The sequence below is a fragment of the Zalophus californianus genome, chromosome 7 (genome assembly GCF_009762305.2).
Source record: "Zalophus californianus isolate mZalCal1 chromosome 7, mZalCal1.pri.v2, whole genome shotgun sequence".
Lineage (NCBI taxonomy): Eukaryota > Metazoa > Chordata > Mammalia > Carnivora > Otariidae > Zalophus > Zalophus californianus.
The window spans coordinates 136,564,706-136,585,860 of NC_045601.1; the positions used below are offsets into that span (position 1 = coordinate 136,564,706).

Below are 21,155 nucleotides of genomic sequence, written 5' to 3' on the forward strand. Positions count from 1 at the left end.
TACCTTTTCCCTTTTAGGCTCTAGGTTTAAAAAAGGAAGGGTTAGGGTCTTCTCCGTCCATTTATCCTTCCAGGGAGCCTGGTTTTCAAGAGCCCTACCTTAGTGTTCGTAAATCTTTTCCAGAGAGAGAAAACTGGAGGATACACCGTTTGATAAAAATTAATATTCTAAGATTTTTGCTAAAAGACACCAGGTAAGACATTTAATCCTTATTTCTGCTTGTTGGTCCATGGTGTGTGGAAACACACATGATCCCAAATGGCTGAGAGGATTTCACCCCGAGGTTCCATGATAATGCAGAGGCAACGTGACCAAAGTTGCTTTAAACTGCTTTGGCAGATGCCATGACCTAACACCCTGACATAACTATTCACCAGGCTTCATCAGTGGCCACAAACCCAAGAAGCAGTTATAGAAGAGGCAACAACTCAAAGCATCCCTCCCCTGAGCCTGCCACCGTAGCCCGGTAAGCCCTGCCCCGGGGCCCTGGGACAGACCTCACTACACAGAGCCTGGGTAGAGATACAGAGGCTAAGATTTCCCTCTGTATGTCTGTCCATCTTTCCCTTTTTGAACCTCCTATCTCAACACAAGTCTTTCTCTTAGACATATTTGATGATATTGTCTTTTCAATGAGCCAGTTTCAAGCCTTTATCATTATACAGCATATTTATAAATAGATCATCCTACTCAGCAGGTCAATCTGACTCTATGATATGGCTTAGGACAGAAGCCAAAGACTATTTATAGCCTATTCTCAACCAACCAGTCATCAAAAAATTGTCCAGTTTTTTTTTTCTCCCTATCATTTTCTTCCTCTTGAATGAAGGGTTTCAAAACTCAGTGAGCCTGGAGCCTAAAGCCAAGATACCAAAGAGGGAAGTGTTCTAGGAAGAGAGAAAGGACCACATTTATTATGGTATAGAATGTTCTCTCTTCGTTAGTTTATTCTTTATCTCGGTATGTAACTGTGCAATGTGCTCAGACTTATTTATAGGTCCCGAGAATGGAGAAGAGAGGGTGCTACCAGTAGAGGCTAGGCTGGGGGACACTGATGTGATAACCAACAGTATTCACTCACACCCAGGTGCCCAATGCGCTAAACTGAAGGGAAGTAAATCCTTTGGGAAAAAACGAAAAAACAACTCTTAATCCCAGATGGAATAAACTCAATGACTCTTCACCAGCCCCTTCATTGCTCTTTACTTCAGAGCTACCACTGACTCTAGGAAAACAGATGAGTGCCTCATTCTTATTCTGAACCTTCGGGACGAACACATTATCGTCCACAGACACTGGGTTTGCTTCTACTCTTAATTCCAATGAATGGGGTTTTCGATCATGATTTAGAGACTTGAAAATACATCATCCTCGTCTCTTACTGGGATGATGCAGGTCAATCGATATCTGCAAGAACAGAGGCCTGAACTGCTGAGCTCCCAACGGTCATCCAGCCTTTAGTAACAGGAGCAATAGTGCAGTAACAATGTCTGTGCTGGTGGAAGTACAGGGAAAGGACAGCTACCAGAGTTTAACCAAGGGGAAGGCAATGGAGCTGGGACACGGGGAGGTAGGGGTCACGACTTAGAAGGGCACACGCCTCAATCAGGAATACAGAGTGCTTCTGTCAGGCAGAAAACTTCCACTTCTTCCCAATCATGTTAGTTCGATTTTGCCGAAGCAGAAGCACAAGCATCAGTCAGCAGCCCTGCTAACAACCAGTCAAGCTCCCCCATGCTAATGCCAATCAGTTAAAACCTTTATCCCAGTGTTTGTGGAGGAGCTTCGTCTGAAACCACATGAGAGGGAAGAGAATCTTCAAATAGGACCACCAGGGGGACGACCACCAGGCAGACAGGCTTAGGATCGGGAAGCCACCTAGTGGTAGAGGTGAATTCCATGAACACTAGCGGGCCCCCCACGTTTCGTCACTGAGTCAGAGCACACCAGAGGGAAGCCCCACTTATGCGGGGAATTGGGGAAACACTACTCTGAAACAGACAAAATCAACACTGGGGAACAAGGCTTGTTCTGGAAGACAAAAGGGTAACTCATGTTAATACCATAAGCCAGGCCACCGGTGACTAATTGGTTTGGCTAAGAGGATTGGAGGAATTAACAAACACTCACCAAATACTCATCAGTTATTCAGGGCTTTAATATAAATATGATAAGAATGTAGTGACTGAATAAAATTAGAAATGTGTGATGTGGGACATAAATGATTAAATTGGTAGCACCTGGATACGTTGCTGTTAGACAACAGAGACATCCAGAATTCTGTAATATCATGTAAAGAAAGAAGGTTCTCCCAACAGGCGTTCTGCACCTGGGGTTTGGGGCCCGCACCCTCCTGTCACACCCTGTATCTATTCGGGCTCCCAAAAATTACTCAGAGGAGACTTGTTGCTCGGGCATGTCGGAAAATGGCCCATTAATGTGATTCTGATGTCTGAACATCACTTTGGAATGTCTTTTGTGATTCCTCCCAACTGGGTGAGCAAGTAGCAGAGTGGACTGCAGCCTGATTTCTAGCTATGGTCCAGTCTGTGGTGAAGCGTCCAAAACTCCAGCAGCTAATCTGCATCCCTAATCTCACTGATGTTCTTTTTTGGTGGTGGTCTCTATTCTTCATATTAAATACACCATACTTGTTTTTCCATCTAGCCTTTTCTTCATACTTCATTTTTATAATGGAAAAGAGGGGGGTCCTTGGGGCTAAAAATCCGGAGAGATTAAAAACGTCAACGTCTTTATTCCCAATTCGTGTGTGAGAGAGAGCATGAGCGGGGAGGGGGGGGAGGGCGCGCAGAATCCCCAATTTGATATGCCAGAGTTCCGACTGACATTCTCCAGCCACGCTCACATTCTTCTCAGGTCGACTCACAGATAGAGTGCAAAAGTCAGGGTTTCAGGGGAGAGCCCCACCGGGAAACTGTGATGCTCTCCCTGTACCATGTCAGGCAGAGGCTCCCGGAGGTCCTCCTTGGTTCGAGGTAGGGATCCTTAGGTATTCAAAGAACTCCTGATTGGGAAAGTGAAAGGAGACAAAGTCCAAAAACAAACTTTCTCAGGTGCTCCTTATATTTCCCTGTCAAATAGTTCTGGTCACGGAAATGCTGCCTCGTGCTTGGTAGGAGAGGAACTTTCCTGTCCTGCTTCTAGTCCCCAGGCAAAAGCCTGATGACAAGAGACTGAGAGATGGAAGAGAAGCCGCAGATTTATAAAACAGCCATCAAGGAAAGAATGTGGTGTGGATTTTATTGAATGCACGGAAGTGTGTATGAAGAGATAAAGGCTTACCTTTTAGATATAGAGGGGAAGAATTTTAATACAAACACTGAAAACTTTCTGAAAAGAGGGATCTAGAAACAAGGTTTTAAGGAAAATCTTCCTTAAAAATCTGAAACAGGCTGGCGTGTAAGTCAAGCAAAGAGCCTATAAAAGCCCCTCATTGTAGGATCATTTTTGTAAAAGCCACCTGGGCTTACTAAATAAGCCTCTTTGGTTATAATTTCCAACTGAGTTTTTAGCAAAATATTGTGACCTTTATCTCTCCATTAGATTCCATTTGAAATTCCTGGGTTCATCCTCTGCTGGGATTTTTGTGCTCTGAAGGATTCAGAAATGACGAACTCAGTAACGGGAAATTTGAAAAGGAATTCCACCACTACCATTCTGTACTCTAGGACTGTGGAAATGTTACCATAACTGACTTGGGAACAAGGGGTCTCAAAACAGGGACTTCTTAGTTATACTTGAGGGAGTAGACCAGGCCCTGGAATAGTTTCATTAGTCCCTCCCCCCGGGCCTCTATAAGAAATTAGCAATTTGGGGGCACCTGGGTGGCTCAGTCTGTTAAGCATCTGCCTTTGGCTCAGGTCGTGATCCTGGGGTCCTGGGATGGAGCCCCGTGTCCCTACTCAGCAGGGAGCCTGCTTCTCCTTCTGCGCCACCCCCCACCCCGCTCATGCTCTCTCTCACACAAATAAATAAAATCTTAAAAAAAAAAAGAAATTAACAAGTTTGTGTGTCTTAATTTCCGAATGACACCTCCACTTTACTTAAGTGCATCATCCCTTACTGAACTGCTGAGACAGGAACTGCCAAAAACGGAGGAATCCGGAGGTAAGGTCTTACCATTACTATTCAGGGTTTTCATGATAACTTCCATCTGTGCAAATTCATAGTTATAGTCTGGTTCTGAGGAAGCTTCACTGGCTGCATCCAGGTCATGCTCTGGCGGGCCTGCCTCCTTTTCAAAGTCTTTCAACCAATCTCGCCGTTTCCTCTTAGGTAAATTAATTCTGTGGAGTTTTCCATCATTAGAGAAAATTGACTTGTTTTATATTCCAATAACAGAAAAAGAAGTTTATGAAAATATTAGGGAACACAAAGATGTTACCTAAAAAAGTGGTTATTTCCCCACAGGATTCGATCACCGTGCCACAGCTGGGTGGTGTTGCACACAAGGGTGCCATTTACACAGGACCTGAAGGAACACCAGGGAATATGTCAGCTCTATGGGAAAGAGCACAAAACCCAGCCCCAGTAGCCAAAGAGATAAATGGGGAAGTTTCTCTTAACAGAGGTATTCTACTAATTCCTAAAGAAGGAACAATAGAATTATAACCACTATCAAAACACGTGATCTAAGTAATGATGATCTAGGGCTGCCAATATCCCTCAAAGACAGACAACCAGGCATGACGTGCTCCTAATGGAGATAGACACAAGAATGCCTATGGAATATCTTGTCCAAATATGGGCTGAACCTGATCAAGCCTTTATTAGCTAAATACCGATTTAGGAAATGCACAAAGTGGTGGAAGATGCTACATGATGTCATGGGATGCAATGAGCAAAATGCTGACTCTGGGAAACAACCAGGTGTCTTCAATAAATAAAATGCAAGGAAAAGGCGGGGAAAGGGGGATGGAACAGAGGGAGGAGGGACCTGTTAAGAGAGACATAACAGCCAATGACAATGGTTGAATCTTATTTGATCCTGATTTCAAGAAACAGCTGAAAAAGAACATTTATGATACCACTGGGGAAATCTGAACACTGGCTCAATATATGAAGATTAGTAAGGAATTATTTGTAATTACTTTAGGTGTGATGGTATTGAAGCTATGTTCAAGAATACTTGTCTTTTAGAGATACAAGCTGATATATTTAGATACAAAGTTATATCTGGAACTTGCTTTAAAATAACGCAGAGGGGAGGGAGGAGGAGATGTGGAGGGCGAATAAATAAAAACAAAACCGTAAGTGTTCATTTTTGAAGCTGGATGATGGAAATTTGGGGGTTCATTATACACTTCTTTCTATTTCGTACACTCGAAATTTTCCATAATAAAAACTTGGGGAAAACTCAAAAAGAGCAACCAGGTTTAAATCCTAAATAGCTACCAAACAAACTGTAAAAACAAGACAAACAATCGGAGATGGGGGAAACAACTCTGAGTCTCTGCTACCCTGCACCTAGCGTGCAGTAGATGGTGTGCACCATGTCTCCAGGTTTGTGCTGACCTATGCATCTGCGATTTGTCTCAAGCAAATCCTGAAGCCCCAAGTCTTCCTTGCATTGCAGCTTTGTTACAGCTTACCGGCTACAAGGGTCTATGAATCCAGGGGCTGTGAATAACTCACGATAACAGATCTCATAGGACTTCCTGCCAATCTAGATCTCATCAACAGATTCTTTAACAAAGTTAAAGCCTTGCCACTGTGACTTTTCTTAGGGGGAGAGGAAAAGTCCCCCCCCCCCCATTTTTAGCGCTGATAACTAGTCTTCTTACAAATGTTTCCTTCATTAAAAAAAAGATTTTGCTGGTATTAAAACAATCAGGAGGATAATTAACTAATTAAAGTTTAACTTGCTAAAAACTGTCAGGTGAAGTATGATGGAGAAAAATAATGATTATTCTTTTGAGTTTTAGTTTTTCAATAAGTTACTTTTCTCACAGAATCTCATTTCCTGGCTCCTTATCTTTACAGGACTCTCCAGCTCAGAGTTACGGAGTAAGGAGAACTCACACATGAAAATAAGCCTTCCTTGGTAGTAATATTTCAAGCTTAGGGACTAAGTTTTTATTGATAAAAATACCGTGGCAATACCATCTCAAATGTTTTTCATCTATCATACATAAACATGATAAAACTTTGCTGTGTATCTTTTACACTAACATGCTCCCTTTATTCTTGCCAATGAAAATGACTCTCAACGCTAACTCAAGCTTCAGAGGTCTGTGTCCATCTATTCGGAATGATGGACTAATTTATCCATCTGCAAAAAGTGGAAAATGAGATCAGAATATATATGTATATGTATATCTGTACAAATATACATATTTTAGCCAAAAGAATGATGAAAAGTTGTTTTTTTGGGGGAAATTTTTTAATAGAGTACTCACCTCTTCTACCTAAAAAACAAACATTCATTAGTCAGTTTTCAAGGAAAATATTTGCCCAGTTTATTAAGGTATCTAAATAACGTATCTAGGTATATAGATAGATGGGTATCTAGACATATCTAAATTAGATTTTATATCTAAGAATAGCAGTATGAGGAAGAGATGTGTCAATGTCCTTTATTACTTTAAACAATGAATTATAATTAAAAAATTCAGTTCCTCACTTTCATTAGCCATATGTCGATACTCAAGAGCACCATCTCACTAGTGGCTACCGAAATGGTCTTTGCAGGTATAGAACCTTCCCATTATCTCAGAAACTTCTATTGGATAGTGTTATTCTAGAATAAAACTAAAAACAGTTCCAAAGAAAATGACAGAGAAATATAATAAGCTTTGCCTTTTTATTTATTGCTAACTTTTGTGATCATCTGTATCTTTAAGGGACCCCTCTATAGGTATGTGTGTGCATGCATACACACATGGGCACACACACAACTTCTGAACACATACATAAAACATCGCTGCCATTTATAGTATGCTCTTATTACAATAATATACAGAAATAGTTATGGAAATTGCCTGCTTTGGTACTGTACCCAAGCCAAGAAATTAATAACATAAAAAGTGATTTCTAAGGGGACATATGCCTGGGGTTCTTGTTAAGAAGCAAATACAAGGGGCGCCTGGGTGGCTCAGTCGGTTGGGTGTCTACCTTTGGCTCGGGTCATGATCTCAGGGTCCTGGGATAGAGCCCCGCATCAGGCTCCCTGCTCAGTGGGGAGCCTGCTCGTCCCTCTTCCCCCCTTCATGTGCTCGCTTGCTCTCTCTCTCAAATAAAAGAAAAAAAAAGAAGAAGCCAATACAAAATGTGTTTGCAACAATTTATGTCCCCTCGCAGGCCATGAGACTTCTACAGAGAACCTCCTGCTGAAGGTGAGCCCATCTGAGGAATCACACGCTGCTCTAGGAAGCAGTTATCAGCAGATACGACCAACAGGCGGGCTGAAGCCCCAATAATGTCAGAAATAGAATTTTCAAACAAAGACCATAAAAGAAGTAAAAATCTAATTATTAAAGGCATACAGTGAATCTTAAAAAAAAAAAGGCATACAGTGGAGTACAAATACGACTCTAGAAATATAGACCAGGCTTACCAAAAAAAGGACTTTCTAGACTTCTATAAATGAAAAACAGAGACCCTGTAATTACAAACTCAATACAATGGTTAAGCAGCAGGTAAGATGTGACTAGAGAGAGAATGCGTGACTTGAAGACAGATTTGAAGACACAGTGACTCCCCACTAACCCAACGTCCCTCCCTGGCTCTGTCTCTAATCCCATGTCCATCTTCACAACCATGACTCTCAGCCCACCTCCTCACCCCCCATTCTCTCCTCCTTGTATTGGTTCCTTCTATACCCACAACTACATGGTTCCTAAACGTCCCAAGGTTGCTAGTGTCCTCCTAACTGCTACATCCAACAGAAGCTTGTTAACCTCGGGGCGCCTGGGGGACTCAGTCGTTGAGCGTCTGCCTTCAGCTCAGGTCACGATCTCGGGGTCCTGAAATGGAGCCCCGCATCGGGCTCCCTGCTCCGCGGGAAGCCTGCTTCTCCCTCTCCCACTCCCCCTGCTTGTGTTCCCTCTCTCACTGTGTCTCTGTCAAATAAATAAATAAAATCTTAAAAAAAAAAAAAAAGGAGCTTGTTAACCTCTATTTTGACCTCTACTTCCTTACAATGTTCTCTTCCCTTGGCTTCCATCACTGTATCTTTGCCTCTCTGACTCCCTTATCTCTGGGCTCTCAGACCATCCCTAAAACATTGGTTTACTCCTTCCACTACACACTTGGGATCCACTTTGAAGACAGATGACACCATTAATGGCTGACTGTATATCCTGAGTATAACTCTACATGTTTAAATCCAATGTCCAACTGGATACATCCACACGGATGTCCCAAGGACACCTCAAATTCACAGGATCCCAACCTGAATCCATTACCACTCACTACCCATCATCCTCCAAGCCTGTCCTACCTTTTGTAGTGCTTATTTCGGCTCAGGATCTCCACTGTTTGTCTAGTCTCCCAAGACAGAACCCTGTAACCATTGCTGACTTCACCTTCTTTTACTGACTCTCCATCCTGTCCCCAAGCACATCACAAAAGCTGGCTGACTCTCAAATTATTCTCAAATACATTTTGTTCTTCACTTCTTCTGCCACTTGCTGTGTTCCCATGACAATATCATAATAATATCCTAACAGATCTCCCCACCTCCGGTCCTACAACCCCACATTTCCATAGTGATCAGACCTGCAGGAAGAAGTACTTATCATCCTGTATAATCACTGTTGCCTCTATACGTTCTCTTCCACCAGGTTTTGAGTCCCTTTACTTGGGCATTCCCTGCACAGAGCCTGTAGCAAAGACTCCTGAATGAATGCACTGCTACCCCAGGGTAGGAAAGGAGGAGACTGGGCAGGGTGAGGGGGGGCAAAGAGCAGGAACAAAAACATGGCACTGGAATTGGGTATGAGGAAATTTGCTGATTAAAATTATTTTTAGATACAGTGTTAAAAGAGAGTATGGTCTAATCATATTGTACACTTTAAATATATGCAATTTTGTCAATTAAAAACCAGAGTATTAAAAAAATCCAGAGTTTCTAATATGGCATAATACAGCATAAGGCAGAGGGCTACTTGAACTTGGAATAAGTAAAAATTAAGGAACAGCATCATTTCACCATTAGATATCTTTAACAATTGTATCACTGTAACACAAGACCTACAAACTTTCATGAATCATCTATGCCATCCTTGTTAGTCTCAGTTTGTCATCACTTAGAAATTGATATGGCCAATATTAATCGAATAATTTGAAATGAGTGTAAGGTTTTCCTTTCCCTAAAAATGAGCATTCTGATCACAATGTTTGTGTGTTAGTGAATATTGTGATAGGACTTCATATAAACTTTGTACTTGATTGTAAAGTAGTTCAAGACAGTATTTAGTAGAAATCCCAAAGTTAATACACTATCATGTCAATTCTCAAATTCTTATATATTATAGCCTAGTTTAGGAATTTTTCATACAATGGAGTTATCTGATTAACTGCTTTTTATGCAATGTATTACACTGAGTAACAACTAATTTTATTCATTATGTGTATGTGTCAGGGGCGCCTGGGTGGCTCAGTCAGGTAAGTGTCTGGCTTCGGCTCAGGTCATGATCTCTGGGTCCTGGGATCGAGCCCTGCATTGGGCTCCCCCTCAGTGTGGAGCCTGCTTCTCCCTCTGCCCCTCTCCCTGCTTGTGCTATCTCTCTCTCTCTCTCAAATAAATAAATAAAATCTTAAAAATAAAATATCTGTGGGGCGCCTGGGTGGCTCAGTTGTTAAGCATCTGCCTTCAGCTCAGGTCACGATCCCAGGGTCCAGGGATCGAACCCCACATTGGGCTCCCTGCCAGGCGGAAGCCTGCTTCTCCCTCTCCCACTCCCCCTGCTTGTGTTCCATCTCTCACTGTCTCTCTGTCAAATAAATAAATAAAATCTTTAAAAAAATAAAAATAAAATATTTGTATATATCAGGCACTGAGCCAAGTGATTTCTGTTTTGCCTACTTTTAGCCCTATGTTTCACATGAGGAAGTAGAAGTTTAGACAAAAGTGTGTTATCTAAGATAACCCGGCCAGTCCAGGCAGAATCAGCCACCCCAAAGCCAGTGCTCTAAATGTTGCTATACAGCTCCCTACAATCGGAAGTATCCCAAGAACCCAGTGAAGTCTTAACTTTGCTAGAACTGAGCCAACAGACAGAAAGGGGCAGTCTATTCCTGAAAATCAGGCTCACAGATACGTGAAGTGGACATTTATTTCTCTTACCTTGCATTTTCTTTCGGAGTCAGAGTAACATCGCCATCAGATGCAATATCTATCTCACAGTGCTCCGGCTGAATTCCTATCCCAAAGAGCTGGATGTCCTGTGATGTATCTGCACCCACCCTGGTATGGTCCTAGTAACAGATTGTGAAAGAAAGGAAAAAACCTACTCTTACAAGTAACTCAACACAAATTTATCACCATCAACTTGAATAACCCAACGGCATCTGCATGACAATATTGAACAATCAGATGGGAGATGCAAGGTATCTGGAACATTATAGGTCCAAAGCTTACCTTAATACACTACATTTTAAAAATATTTAAACACCATGAAGAAAACAACACCAACCAACAGTGATTAGATATTGTTTTACAATATAAGGAAATGGCGGGGGGAGCGCCTGGGTGGCTCAGTTGTTAAGCATCTGCCTTTGGCTCAGGTCATGACCCCGGAATCCTGTGATCGAGCCCTACATCAGGCTCCCTGCTCGGCGGGAAGCCTGCTTCTCCCTCTCCCACTCCCCCTGCTTGTGTTCCCTCTCTTGCTGTATCCATCTCTGTCAAATGAATAAATAAAACCTTAAAAAAAAAATAAAACAACAATATAAGGAAATCAGACTTGACAGGAGACTATCTTGAGTTCCCATGTTAACTTGACACCTTACCATTTATGTGACCATGGGCAAGCTACTTCACAGTCTGAGCCTTGGTTTCTTTTTTCTTTTCTTTTTTTTTTTTTTTGCAAAACTAGGACAATATCATCAATTTGAACTACTTAGTAGGATTCTTTCAAGGATCACCTGAGTTGGCAATGAAAATGCTTTGACAATAACTATATAAATTCAAGAATCACTAACAGGAATTTCATGGAAAATGGTATTTTCAAATATATAAATTTTAAAATAAAAGCAGGGTGCCTGGGTGGCTCAGTCATTAAGCATCTGCCTTGGGCTCAGGTCATGATCCCAGGGTCCTGGGATTGAGCCCCGCATCGGGCTCCCTGCTCAGCGGGAAGCCTGCTTCTCCCTCTCCCAGTCCCCCTGCTGTGTTCCTTCTCTCCCTGTGTCTCTGTCAAATAAATAAATAAAATCTTTACCAAAAAAAAAAAAAAAAAAAAAGGGAAGCCATGCTCCCAATGCCCCACTCTGCTCTGCTCGCTGGGCCTGCCGGCCCGCGCCCACCATAGCCACCATTCAGCAGCTGGTAGGAGGATGGCGCTTAGTGGAAAGCAAAGGCTTTGACGAATACGTGAAGGAAGTAGGAGTGGGAATGGCTGTGCGGAAAGTGGGTGCAATGGCCAAACCAGGTTGTATCATCTCTTCTGATGGCAAAAACCTCACCAAAAAAACTGAGAGCACACTGAAAACAACACAGTTTTCATGTAACCTGGGAGAGAAGTTTGAAGAAACTACAGCTGATGGCAAAAAACAGACTGTATGCAACTTCACAGACGGCGCGTTGGTTAAACATCAGGAATGGGATGGGAAGGAAAGCACAATCAAAAGAAAATTGGAAAATGGGAAATTAGTGGTGGAATGCGTCATGAATAATGTCACCTGTACTCGGGTCTATGGAAAAGTAGAGTAAAAATTCCATCATCATTGTGGACAGGAAGTAGCTGTGAGAATAAACAAGCTCAGTTCAATGAGCAAATCTCCATACTGCTTTTTTTTCATTACTGTGTTCAATTATCTTTATCACAAACATTTTACATGCATCTATTTCAAAGTGTTGATTTAATTAGGATCATCCCTTTGGTTAGTAAATAAATTTGTTTGTGCTATGCCAAAAAAAAAAGACCCGCGTCGGGCTCCCTGCTTCTCCCTCTCCCTCTGCTCCTCCCCTTCTCATATTCTCTCTCTTGCTCTCAAATAAATAGAATCTTAAAAAAATAAAAATAAAGTAGTTGAGTTTCGAATACCAATATTACAGAGTACTGTAGCCTTTGGGTTACAGAATGTACAGATGAGCATGATTTCAGACATATGAGGACTGTCACTCCCGTGATGCGGTCCACAGTTCATCACTTTGTGTTTTCTATTGCTCTAAAAATTATTGAGTCACCATGACAGTAATATTTCCCTGTTTGACAGAAAGGCTTGGTCTTTCAAAATTAGGATTTTGCACACAATTCCTATGCCTTAATTATGTCCCAAATGAACAGTTAAGTCTACTGGTGAACTCTCAGTAAATCAGAAGCTATTTGCACCAGATTTATGTCTCTGGAAAAAGGAGAATAAAAAGGGTATTGGAAAACTGAGCCTCCTTTCTTCAATTCTAGCTTATTTTCCATTGCAGTTTTATATTAAATCAAGGCAGATGAGAATCCTTAACTAGGCACCTGTTTAACTTCTGGCAAGTGGGTAACATCTCTGGCATTTAGAGATTTAGGTGTGTGGACAGTTAGATAAGCTGCCTTCAAGTCCCCAGGTCTCCAATCCTTGAGAGTTATTTAAATACTGCCACATATATTTCTATACTACCGTAACTGAGGAACCCTATGTCTTTTGGGGTGCCCCATATCAGTGTCTATCAGGTGCCTCACTTCAAACAGATGTCTTATTTCTCACCTAACAAAATAAGCCAGGATTTCCAAAAGTGTGGTCTGACAGAGAAAGGTAAATACCATATGATTTTGCTTTATGTGGGATCTAAAAAAGACAAACCAGCAAACAAAGAAAAAGTAGAAACAGACCCATAAATATAGAGAACAAACTGATGGTCGCCAGAGGGGAGGTTTCACTCTCAATGGTAACCACATCACACCATCCATCCTCTTACTTTTTTTTTTTTAAATGGTGCAAAAGCAATTTATTTATTTATTTTATTTTGTGGGGGGGGTGTCACTTACTTTTAATGAGCACTAAGCTGGATACAAAAACCAAATCATGGGTACAGACATCCAGATTCCAACAGGAGTTGTACATAAATGAATCGGGATTGCAACTGTCTCTTTATATGCTTTCTTACCTTTAAATAATAAACCAGAAGTTCATTGAGAGCAGGGTCTGCGTTCAGGTTGACTAAGTAGCACTTGTCGTCCCCGACCTTGATACCCGACGTCTCCAGGGAAATCCCCATACTTTCGAGTTGTCGTTGTCTCTCCTGGGCACAAAAACAGGGAACTCTATTTGTTGCTCTAGACACAAGAGGTATCCATGGAAAGTTTCAGTCACTATTTCTGGGGACAATGCCAACGAAATGACACATTACAACCAAGTTTACAGAGTGTCTAAAATGTGTGACATCTTGAGTCAATGTTATCAGGGTGCTTCGGGTGAACCAGACACCATCTTCCCTTGAAGGGGTCTGCGGTCTAGGAGAGGGGATAAGACAACATACCTAAATCTGAAGAGGAGAGCCCTGGATCACTGGAGAGGAACAGTGTACTGCGGGGCTTCCAAGGAGGGAGATTGTGATGGGTTCAGAGACCAAGAAAGACTTCGGGAAAAGGGTACACTTAAGACGTTTCTTGAAGTATAAGAAGAATTTCCAAGAAATGGGGCAGTGGTAAGGTAGGAGCAGGGTGTCCTAACGGAAGGCACCAGAAGGCACAGTAGAGGTTCTGGGCATACTGCATGATGCCAGGGGGCAAGAACCCTAGTCAATGTGGGAAAGTCATGGGAGAGATGGGGCTGGAAGAGCCAGTTGGTTCCTTACTGCAGAGGGCTTTGAATTCACTCATTCATTCATTCATTCATGAGATATTTAAGTGTTAGGTACTGATCTAGGGCTAGGAATACAACAGCAAAGTCCCTTCATTTGTGAAAACTTATATTCTAGTGGAAAGAAACAGACCATGAAAAAACAGACATGTAAAATAAAGAATTGCCAATGGTGATAAGTGCTGTGAAGAAACACAAAGCAAGGTACAAGACATAGGGAGTTAGGGGTGTGGGGGGGGGGCGTGAGTGTGCATCTGCGCGTGTGTGAATAATATCTAAGAGAAGGCTCGACTAGGTCCCAGTTACTGCTTTCAAGATACCTCACTGGGACAGTCCAGTATTTCCAAGTGGTCAGTGAGATTAAAATATTCACAAAATGCATAGTGTAGATTCATAAAACGCACACACTCACACACAAGTGCAGCATTAGTCCTTGCCTTATATTAGATCTCAAGTAAAGTTCATGTAGCATTTTCTCACAAGCCCAAAGAAGCAATTACAATGAAAAAAACCATGATGTGCTGTCGGTTATAAATTCTCTGCCAGTCAGGTAGCATGCTTTGCCAGGTGATCCAAAATCACAAAATGGAAAAGCAGGAAACATGCACAGTGTGGTCTTAGAGCATGCCTGCTCCAACTCCGTGCTCTCCAGCACTTCTAGCAAACACGTGGAGCAAATGATAGTTGATGAAAGACGACAAAGTCAGCCTCTAACCCTGATCTTTGTGGTCTCGTTTACCAGAAAGAGGTCCTTACATGACTTTTTGAGGATGATGAGTGGCTACACAGAAAAGACAGCAAATGAAAAAGAATCACAAGATTTTAGGCCTGAATTATCAAGCTACCTGTGCGATTTCTTCTGTTTTCCTCAGCTTCTCTTCCCAAGTCACTGTTAGCTCTTTGATCAGCTTTTCAGACTCCTCGAGCTTCTCTTTCAGTTCAGGGGCCTTCATAGCCTTGAAGAGGAAACCAGAGATAGCTGATTTTCTAATTTTTCCCACCATTATTTATAAAACAATCCCTTACTGTCCTTCGTAAGTGGCTATCAGCAGTCTGTTGGAAGCAATTAAGTCATACACTGTCAAGGTGGGGTTTAGATCTTTATTAATCAAAAGAAATATAAGAATAAATGACTGCTACTCTTTAAAGGAGAAAATGAAACCAGTGTCCTGAATTAAACTGATACAAATCATTACAGAATAATTTTATCCCTCCTACTTAAATTTCACATTTAAAGCCTTTTTTTTTTTTTTAAGTAGGCTCCACGCCCAACATGGGGCTTGAACTCATAATTCTGAGATTAAGAGTCACATGCTCTACCAACTGAGCCAGCCAGGCGCACTTCACATTTGAAGACCTCAAAGATGCTAAAGTTTGTAGAAACTTAGGTAAAAAGGTAACTTAAGCAGATTTCTTATTCAGTAAGACAGAGATCAACACACATCACCAATAAACACATCCCAGGGATAACCTACCAGGAAAGGTGAAGATTCTTCTCATTCATTTTAAAATTTGACTCTCAATCATTTAAAACTACTTTTCTTATTGGTGGTAATAAACTTTACATATTCATCATTCCCTTGGAAACAGGACCATCTGGGTAAACAGGCAGCAAGTTCCCTGTGAGTTAGCTCAGTAAGAGTAACTAAGGGATCTAAGTACAGATACATACATGCAGCTTAAACACTCCGGGGGCCTTTACTTGGCACAACAACATGCTTTGACGCCCTATAGCAACAGGAGCCTCTACAAAGAATAAGTCCATGAACAGGAAAGATGGCAGACTCAGACAAGAAATCCAAGTGGTGATGATGTATACGGTCACTGAGGTTTCAGAGTCTCACAGTGGTAACAGAAGCTGAGAGTGACATTCAGTGCTGGGGATAAGGAGACACCCAGGAAAACTCTATCTCGGAGAACCTTCCGGGGCCCCTCTTCTGTTCCCTTCGGCCGGGCATGGTTCTAACCATCTGGCCTAGATTACATGGTCAAGGTGGAAAAGCAGATTCAGAGACAAGAGGAGAGAAGTAGCTCATCCACCTCTACACGAATTTCAGAACAGCTATACTTTCCTCCTAGGATCATGAATGACTCTCTTCAAAGTTTATCAGTATTTTGACTTTTCAGGTGTTTCGCTACCCTTCTTGGCATCAATAAAAAATGATGCTCGATGCACTGAATGATTATGATCATGATAATAACAAAAAAATAGCAACATTTATTGAGTACTCACAATGTTGCCAGGCATTATGCTAAGTGCCTTCCAGTATCAATGTTGCCCTAGGGGTTAGGGATGAAGATAATTAATAAAACAAGGCTTCCTGCTTGAGAAGCCCATAGCTAGAAGAAGAGAAAGACTTGTAAACACATTGTTACAGTGCAACTCCACCATCACCAATGAAGAGGCAGTTCAGATCCCTGGTTTGACTCCTTTCTGCCTGTTTATCTCAATCTCTTACTGATTACTTTTTTGACTAGATACACTGATAGATACATAGGCTGGTACAAAAGTGCTCAAAAAACAGTATCTATTACGCTTTTCCCCCCTACAGCTTAATATTCTCCCCACTAAAGAGGGTTCAGCAGCGAGTGGTATGAAGGAATGTGACCTTAGCAGCCCTAGGTCCACACCCAAGTGAGGCATGGCCAAGCATGTGACTAAAGCTCAGGCACTTGGCCTTCATTTCAGTCCTATTACCTATTTCAAATGAGACAGGGCCTCACCCAGTAGCTTGCAACAAGCAAGTTACTTAGAAGAGGGTGTGTTTATTCAAGCTGGGTAAAGCCAAGGAAAGATGGTAACAATGAGAAATGACCAATTTTGTTTCCTGCCAGGAGCTGATATACATTAAAAAAATAAAATGAGATTTCTGAATTGTTCCTAACGTTTATCTGTCTGCCCTGACTTGAGGAAGAGATGATATATAACCAACTAATCTGAAAACTGCAAGGCCTTATGGGCACATAGTTTACAATGTTAATAAAAACAACACATTTGGGGCGCCTGGATGGCTCAGTTGGTTAAGCATCCGACTCTAGATTTTGGCTCAGGTCATGACCTCAGGGTCCCTGTGTCAGGTACAGTGCTCAACAGGGAGTCCGCTTGAGATTCTCTCTCTCCCTCTGCCTCTGCTCCTCCCCTTTCTCTCTCTCTCTCTAAAATGAATAAACAAATCTTTAAAAAAATAAAAAAATTAAATTAAATTTAAAAAACCACATTTGGTTCTTCAAGTTTCATACTGGAAGAGATTTGCGGTCAAGGGCCAACTGACTGAAGCAAACAATGAGGCAGTAGCAACCACTGACTCTTACTTGTCTGCGTCCTCAGCTGGAGGTTGAGTTCCTGGGACAGAAGTCTGGTACCACTCATGCTGTCTTCACCATGCTTAGCACGCAGAAAATGCCAATCAACATAGAAATGCTGAATGGCATTAGGGAGATGACCTAAAACTGCAGGCAAGGACACCCTTCCCTACTCTGATACCACCAGCCAGGGACCTTCAGGAACAGGGAGCTCCGGGCTGATCTTACCTCAGCCTGCGAGAGCTGCTCCTTCAGTTTCTCTACTTCCTCACGCAGTTCCCGGATGACTTTGGCGTTGGGGTCCTCATTCACGATGGCGTGGTTAACGATCCTTTTGGCTCGATCTGCATATCGCAAGGTGGAGAGGGTCTCTTCGTAGTTGTCTGCTGCTGGGCTAATGGTGGCTATCATAGAGGTCTGGCTGTTGCCTCCCAAATTGTCCTGCAAAATATTTCCAGTAGCATCTTAGGAAATGAGCCCCATTCTGTGCACAACACGTAGGATGAAAGCTGAGAATGTGCACGTGTGACATTCTCTGTGAAGAAAGAAACGTGTGGTGGAAATGGGTCTGCACCTCACAAATAATTTTATGCCGAGATGTGGTTTCTCTCTAGTCACAACAATGATGCCTGTGAAACAGCACTACCATAGGGTAAGAAGGGCAACAGAAGAGAGTTTTCATTCTACGTTCCTGGGAATCAGGATGACAGTACTGTCGGGGATTGCTGTGTATTTGGTTAGCTCTGCACACACCTCTCAGCTACCAGCTCTGAAACTGGCAAGTTCTAGTTGGAAAGGAACACCATGAACAATGAATTACCTTAAGAAGCCAAGTGAGGACTGAATCTCGGTAAGGCACAAATTTGTTTTTACCCTTGCCAGCTGCCTGGTCAGCCAGCGATGATATCACCAACCCCAAGGTTGTAAGTGATCTGCCGAGACAAAAAAAAATTTTTTTTAATTAGCTTTAGAGAATATTTATATTGTTTCTATAAAATAATAATCATTCCAGGGAATAAGTACAAAATATGCAGAACAACAAGGCCCTAACATTGATACAATCAAGTGTACATTAATTTGTCAAGAAGCTCAGAAAAAGGGTGCCTGGGTGGCTCAGTTGGTTGGGCGACTGCCTTCGGCTCAGGTCACGATCCTGGAGTCCCGGGATCGAGTCCCGCATCGGGCTCCCTGCTCAGCAGGGGGTCTACTTCTCCCTCTGACCCTCTTCCCTCTCGTGCTCTCTGTCTCTCATTCTCTCTCTCTCAAATAAATAAATGAAATCTTTAAAAAAAAAAAGCTCAGAAAAAGAAAAACAAAAAAAGTAACTTCATTCATTTAAAAGAATGAATTTAGAATCCCTGTAAGCATCTATTCTGTTCAGTCACAGGACCTGTGACTGTGAGACAGACATTTCAGAACCTGGAAACATACGTTTAAAAGATCACTCCAGAGAATTTTAATTGACTCCAAATATTACGTTGAAAGTCTGAACCATTTACTCTTTGGGGCTAATCTGGACCATCTAGGCCTCTCATTCTGTGTTCCACCATAACCACGTAACTTGAAGAGAAGCTTTCCCTGCACGTTACAAGGTATATTCTGTTCATCTGTTAAAGCGAGCAAGCTGATTTCACAACTCAGTGTGGAATTTGTACAGTTGTACAGAACAAAGACCTACCCAAGCAGAGGACAGCATACGGCTACTCTTTCAACACCTGCTACACAAAGCAGCACTGGGGTCTCCTGAGAGCTGCTTAGAAACACAGACTCTTGGAAGCCTCCCCAGGCCTACTGAGTCAGAACAGGTTAAAGATACTTCCAGGTAATTCATAGGCACATTAAATTTTAAGACTCCAGGATCATGACCTGAGCCGAAGGCAGTCGCCCAACCAACTGAGCCACCCAGGCACCCTTTTTCTGAGCTTCTTGACAAAAAGATTCTCAAAACGTGGTGCTGGGACCAGCAGCACCAGCAAGACTTGGGACCTTGTTACAAATGCACACTCTCAGGCCACACTACACCCCAGACCTACAGACTCAGACACTTGTAGTGGGACCCACCACTCTGCTTTAACCAGCCCTCCACGTGATTCTGGTGCAGGCTGGAGTTCGAGAACCACTGGTCTAAGCTCATGAATGTTCCCTGGTAGTTAATACATGTTCCCTGCACCTGGAGAAAAGAGCACCATAGAAGCAACAGATTTGTGAAACTGAAGGACATCGTCCTGTGTCACAGTTAGTACCCAGTGCGCTTTTAAAAGGAAATCAACTGGATCCCAAGTTTAGCAGCCAGAAAAGAGCAGCCTCAGGAGATCTCTCAGGAGTACAAGGAAGCTTACAGGACAACATAAAGAGAAAATACTCTGTGAATGGTTAAAAAATTAAATGTTATTACTTATCTATAAAAACAAAAAAGAGCACATATCAGCATATAACCAGAGTTTAGCATGAAAGACTAGATAGCTTTCTTTCTAATGTTAACAACAGACTTCCATGAAATGAGTTGAAAGCATGTTTCTTGCAAAACATAATCGCTCAAAGGTGAGTCATTTGAAAAGTCACTGAAATACAAAGGCAAATTCAAGAGGCAGAAAATGAGCCAGAATTTAATAACAGCCATTCCTGCAAAGTTACATAAATATGTACAGTATAATTGAAAGATTCAGTTAAATCCACCCCAAAAGAAATGAAAACATATGCCCACACAAAAACGCGTCCATGAATTTTCATAGCAGCATTATTCACAACAGCCAGAATGTAGAAACCACCCAAGTGTCTGTCCGTCAAATGATGAAGGGATGGATAAAATGTGGTGTCCTCACAATGGAATATTATTCAGCCACAAGAGAGGATTCTGATATAACCTACAACATGGATAAACCCTGAAAAATTATGATAAGTGGAAGAAGCCAAACACCAAAGGCCAACGTCCTGGGTTGAACAGTGTCTACCCAAAATTCATGTTCACCAGAACCTCAGATGGATTCTTATTTGGAAATAGGGTCCCTGAAGATGTAATTAGTTAAGACGAGATCATATTGGCTTACAGAGGGCTGTAATCCAGTGACTGGTGCCTTATAAGAAGGCCACGTGAAGACACCCAGGGAACAGGGGAGGGGCCGTGTGAAAACAGAGGCACAGATGGGAGCAATGCATCTACAAGCCAAGGAAGGTCAAGGAGCTTCAGTGACCACGAGAAGGTAGGAGAGAGGCAAGAAACAGATTTTCCCTCTGAGCCCCAAGAAGGAACAAACCCTGCCAATCCCATGATCTGGATTTCTGGCTTCCAGAACTATAAGGAAATAAATTTCTATTGTTGTAAGTCACCCAGTCTGTGGTAACCTGTTATAACACTGGGAAACTAATACAGCCACATATCGATTCCATTTATACGAAATACCCAGAATAGGTGAATACCCAGAAAAGAGATGAAGGTAGTGATTGTCCAGGGCTGGAGGTGGTATAAATGGGGAATGACTTGGACACAAGGTTACTTTGGGAATGATGAAAATGTTTTCAAATTAGATTGTGATGATGGTTATACATTCTGAAAATAATAAAGCTGCTAAATTGTGTATTTTAAATGGGAGAGGAACCATGAGAGACGATGGACTCTGAGAAACAAAATGAGGGTTCTAGAGGGGAGGGGGGTGGGGGTAGGGGCTAGTCCGGTGATGGGTTTTAAGGAGGGCACGTTCTGCATGGAGCACTGGGTGTTCTACGCAAACAATGAATCATGGAACACTACATCAAAAACTAATGATGTAATGTATGGTGATTAACATAATAAAATTTTCAAAAAATGGTAAAGCATGCGTATGTGAACTATTTCCCAACACAGTTGTTTAAAAAAAATTCAAGTTCAGGGGCGCCTGGGT

General features: G+C 42.1%; 2 protein-coding genes across 8 annotated transcripts in view; one reads left to right on the forward strand and one right to left on the reverse strand.

Annotated features, from left to right (window-relative positions):
* KIF13A (kinesin family member 13A) overlaps window positions 1-21,155 on the reverse strand; it is a 204,652-nt gene that overhangs the window by 49,316 nt on the left and 134,181 nt on the right. For all 7 annotated transcript variants that reach the window (XM_027601410.2, XM_027601408.2, XM_027601412.2 and 4 more), the window contains exons 10-16: window positions 18,098-18,209; window positions 17,506-17,718; window positions 14,820-14,930; window positions 13,280-13,414; window positions 10,310-10,440; window positions 4,406-4,492; window positions 4,141-4,307 (exon numbers count right to left, since the gene is read on the reverse strand). In XM_027601410.2, the coding sequence (XP_027457211.1) occupies window positions 4,141-4,307; window positions 4,406-4,492; window positions 10,310-10,440; window positions 13,280-13,414; window positions 14,820-14,930; window positions 17,506-17,718; window positions 18,098-18,209 (956 nt within the window). The remainder of the gene's footprint in view (window positions 1-4,140; window positions 4,308-4,405; window positions 4,493-10,309; window positions 10,441-13,279; window positions 13,415-14,819; window positions 14,931-17,505; window positions 17,719-18,097; window positions 18,210-21,155) is intronic.
* LOC113926785 (fatty acid-binding protein 5-like) lies at window positions 10,566-12,078 on the forward strand. The gene is made up of 2 exons (XM_035728543.1): window positions 10,566-10,572; window positions 11,496-12,078. Exons 1-2 carry the CDS (start codon window positions 10,566-10,568, stop codon window positions 11,894-11,896), a joined length of 408 nt encoding a protein of 135 aa, XP_035584436.1. The 3' UTR covers window positions 11,897-12,078.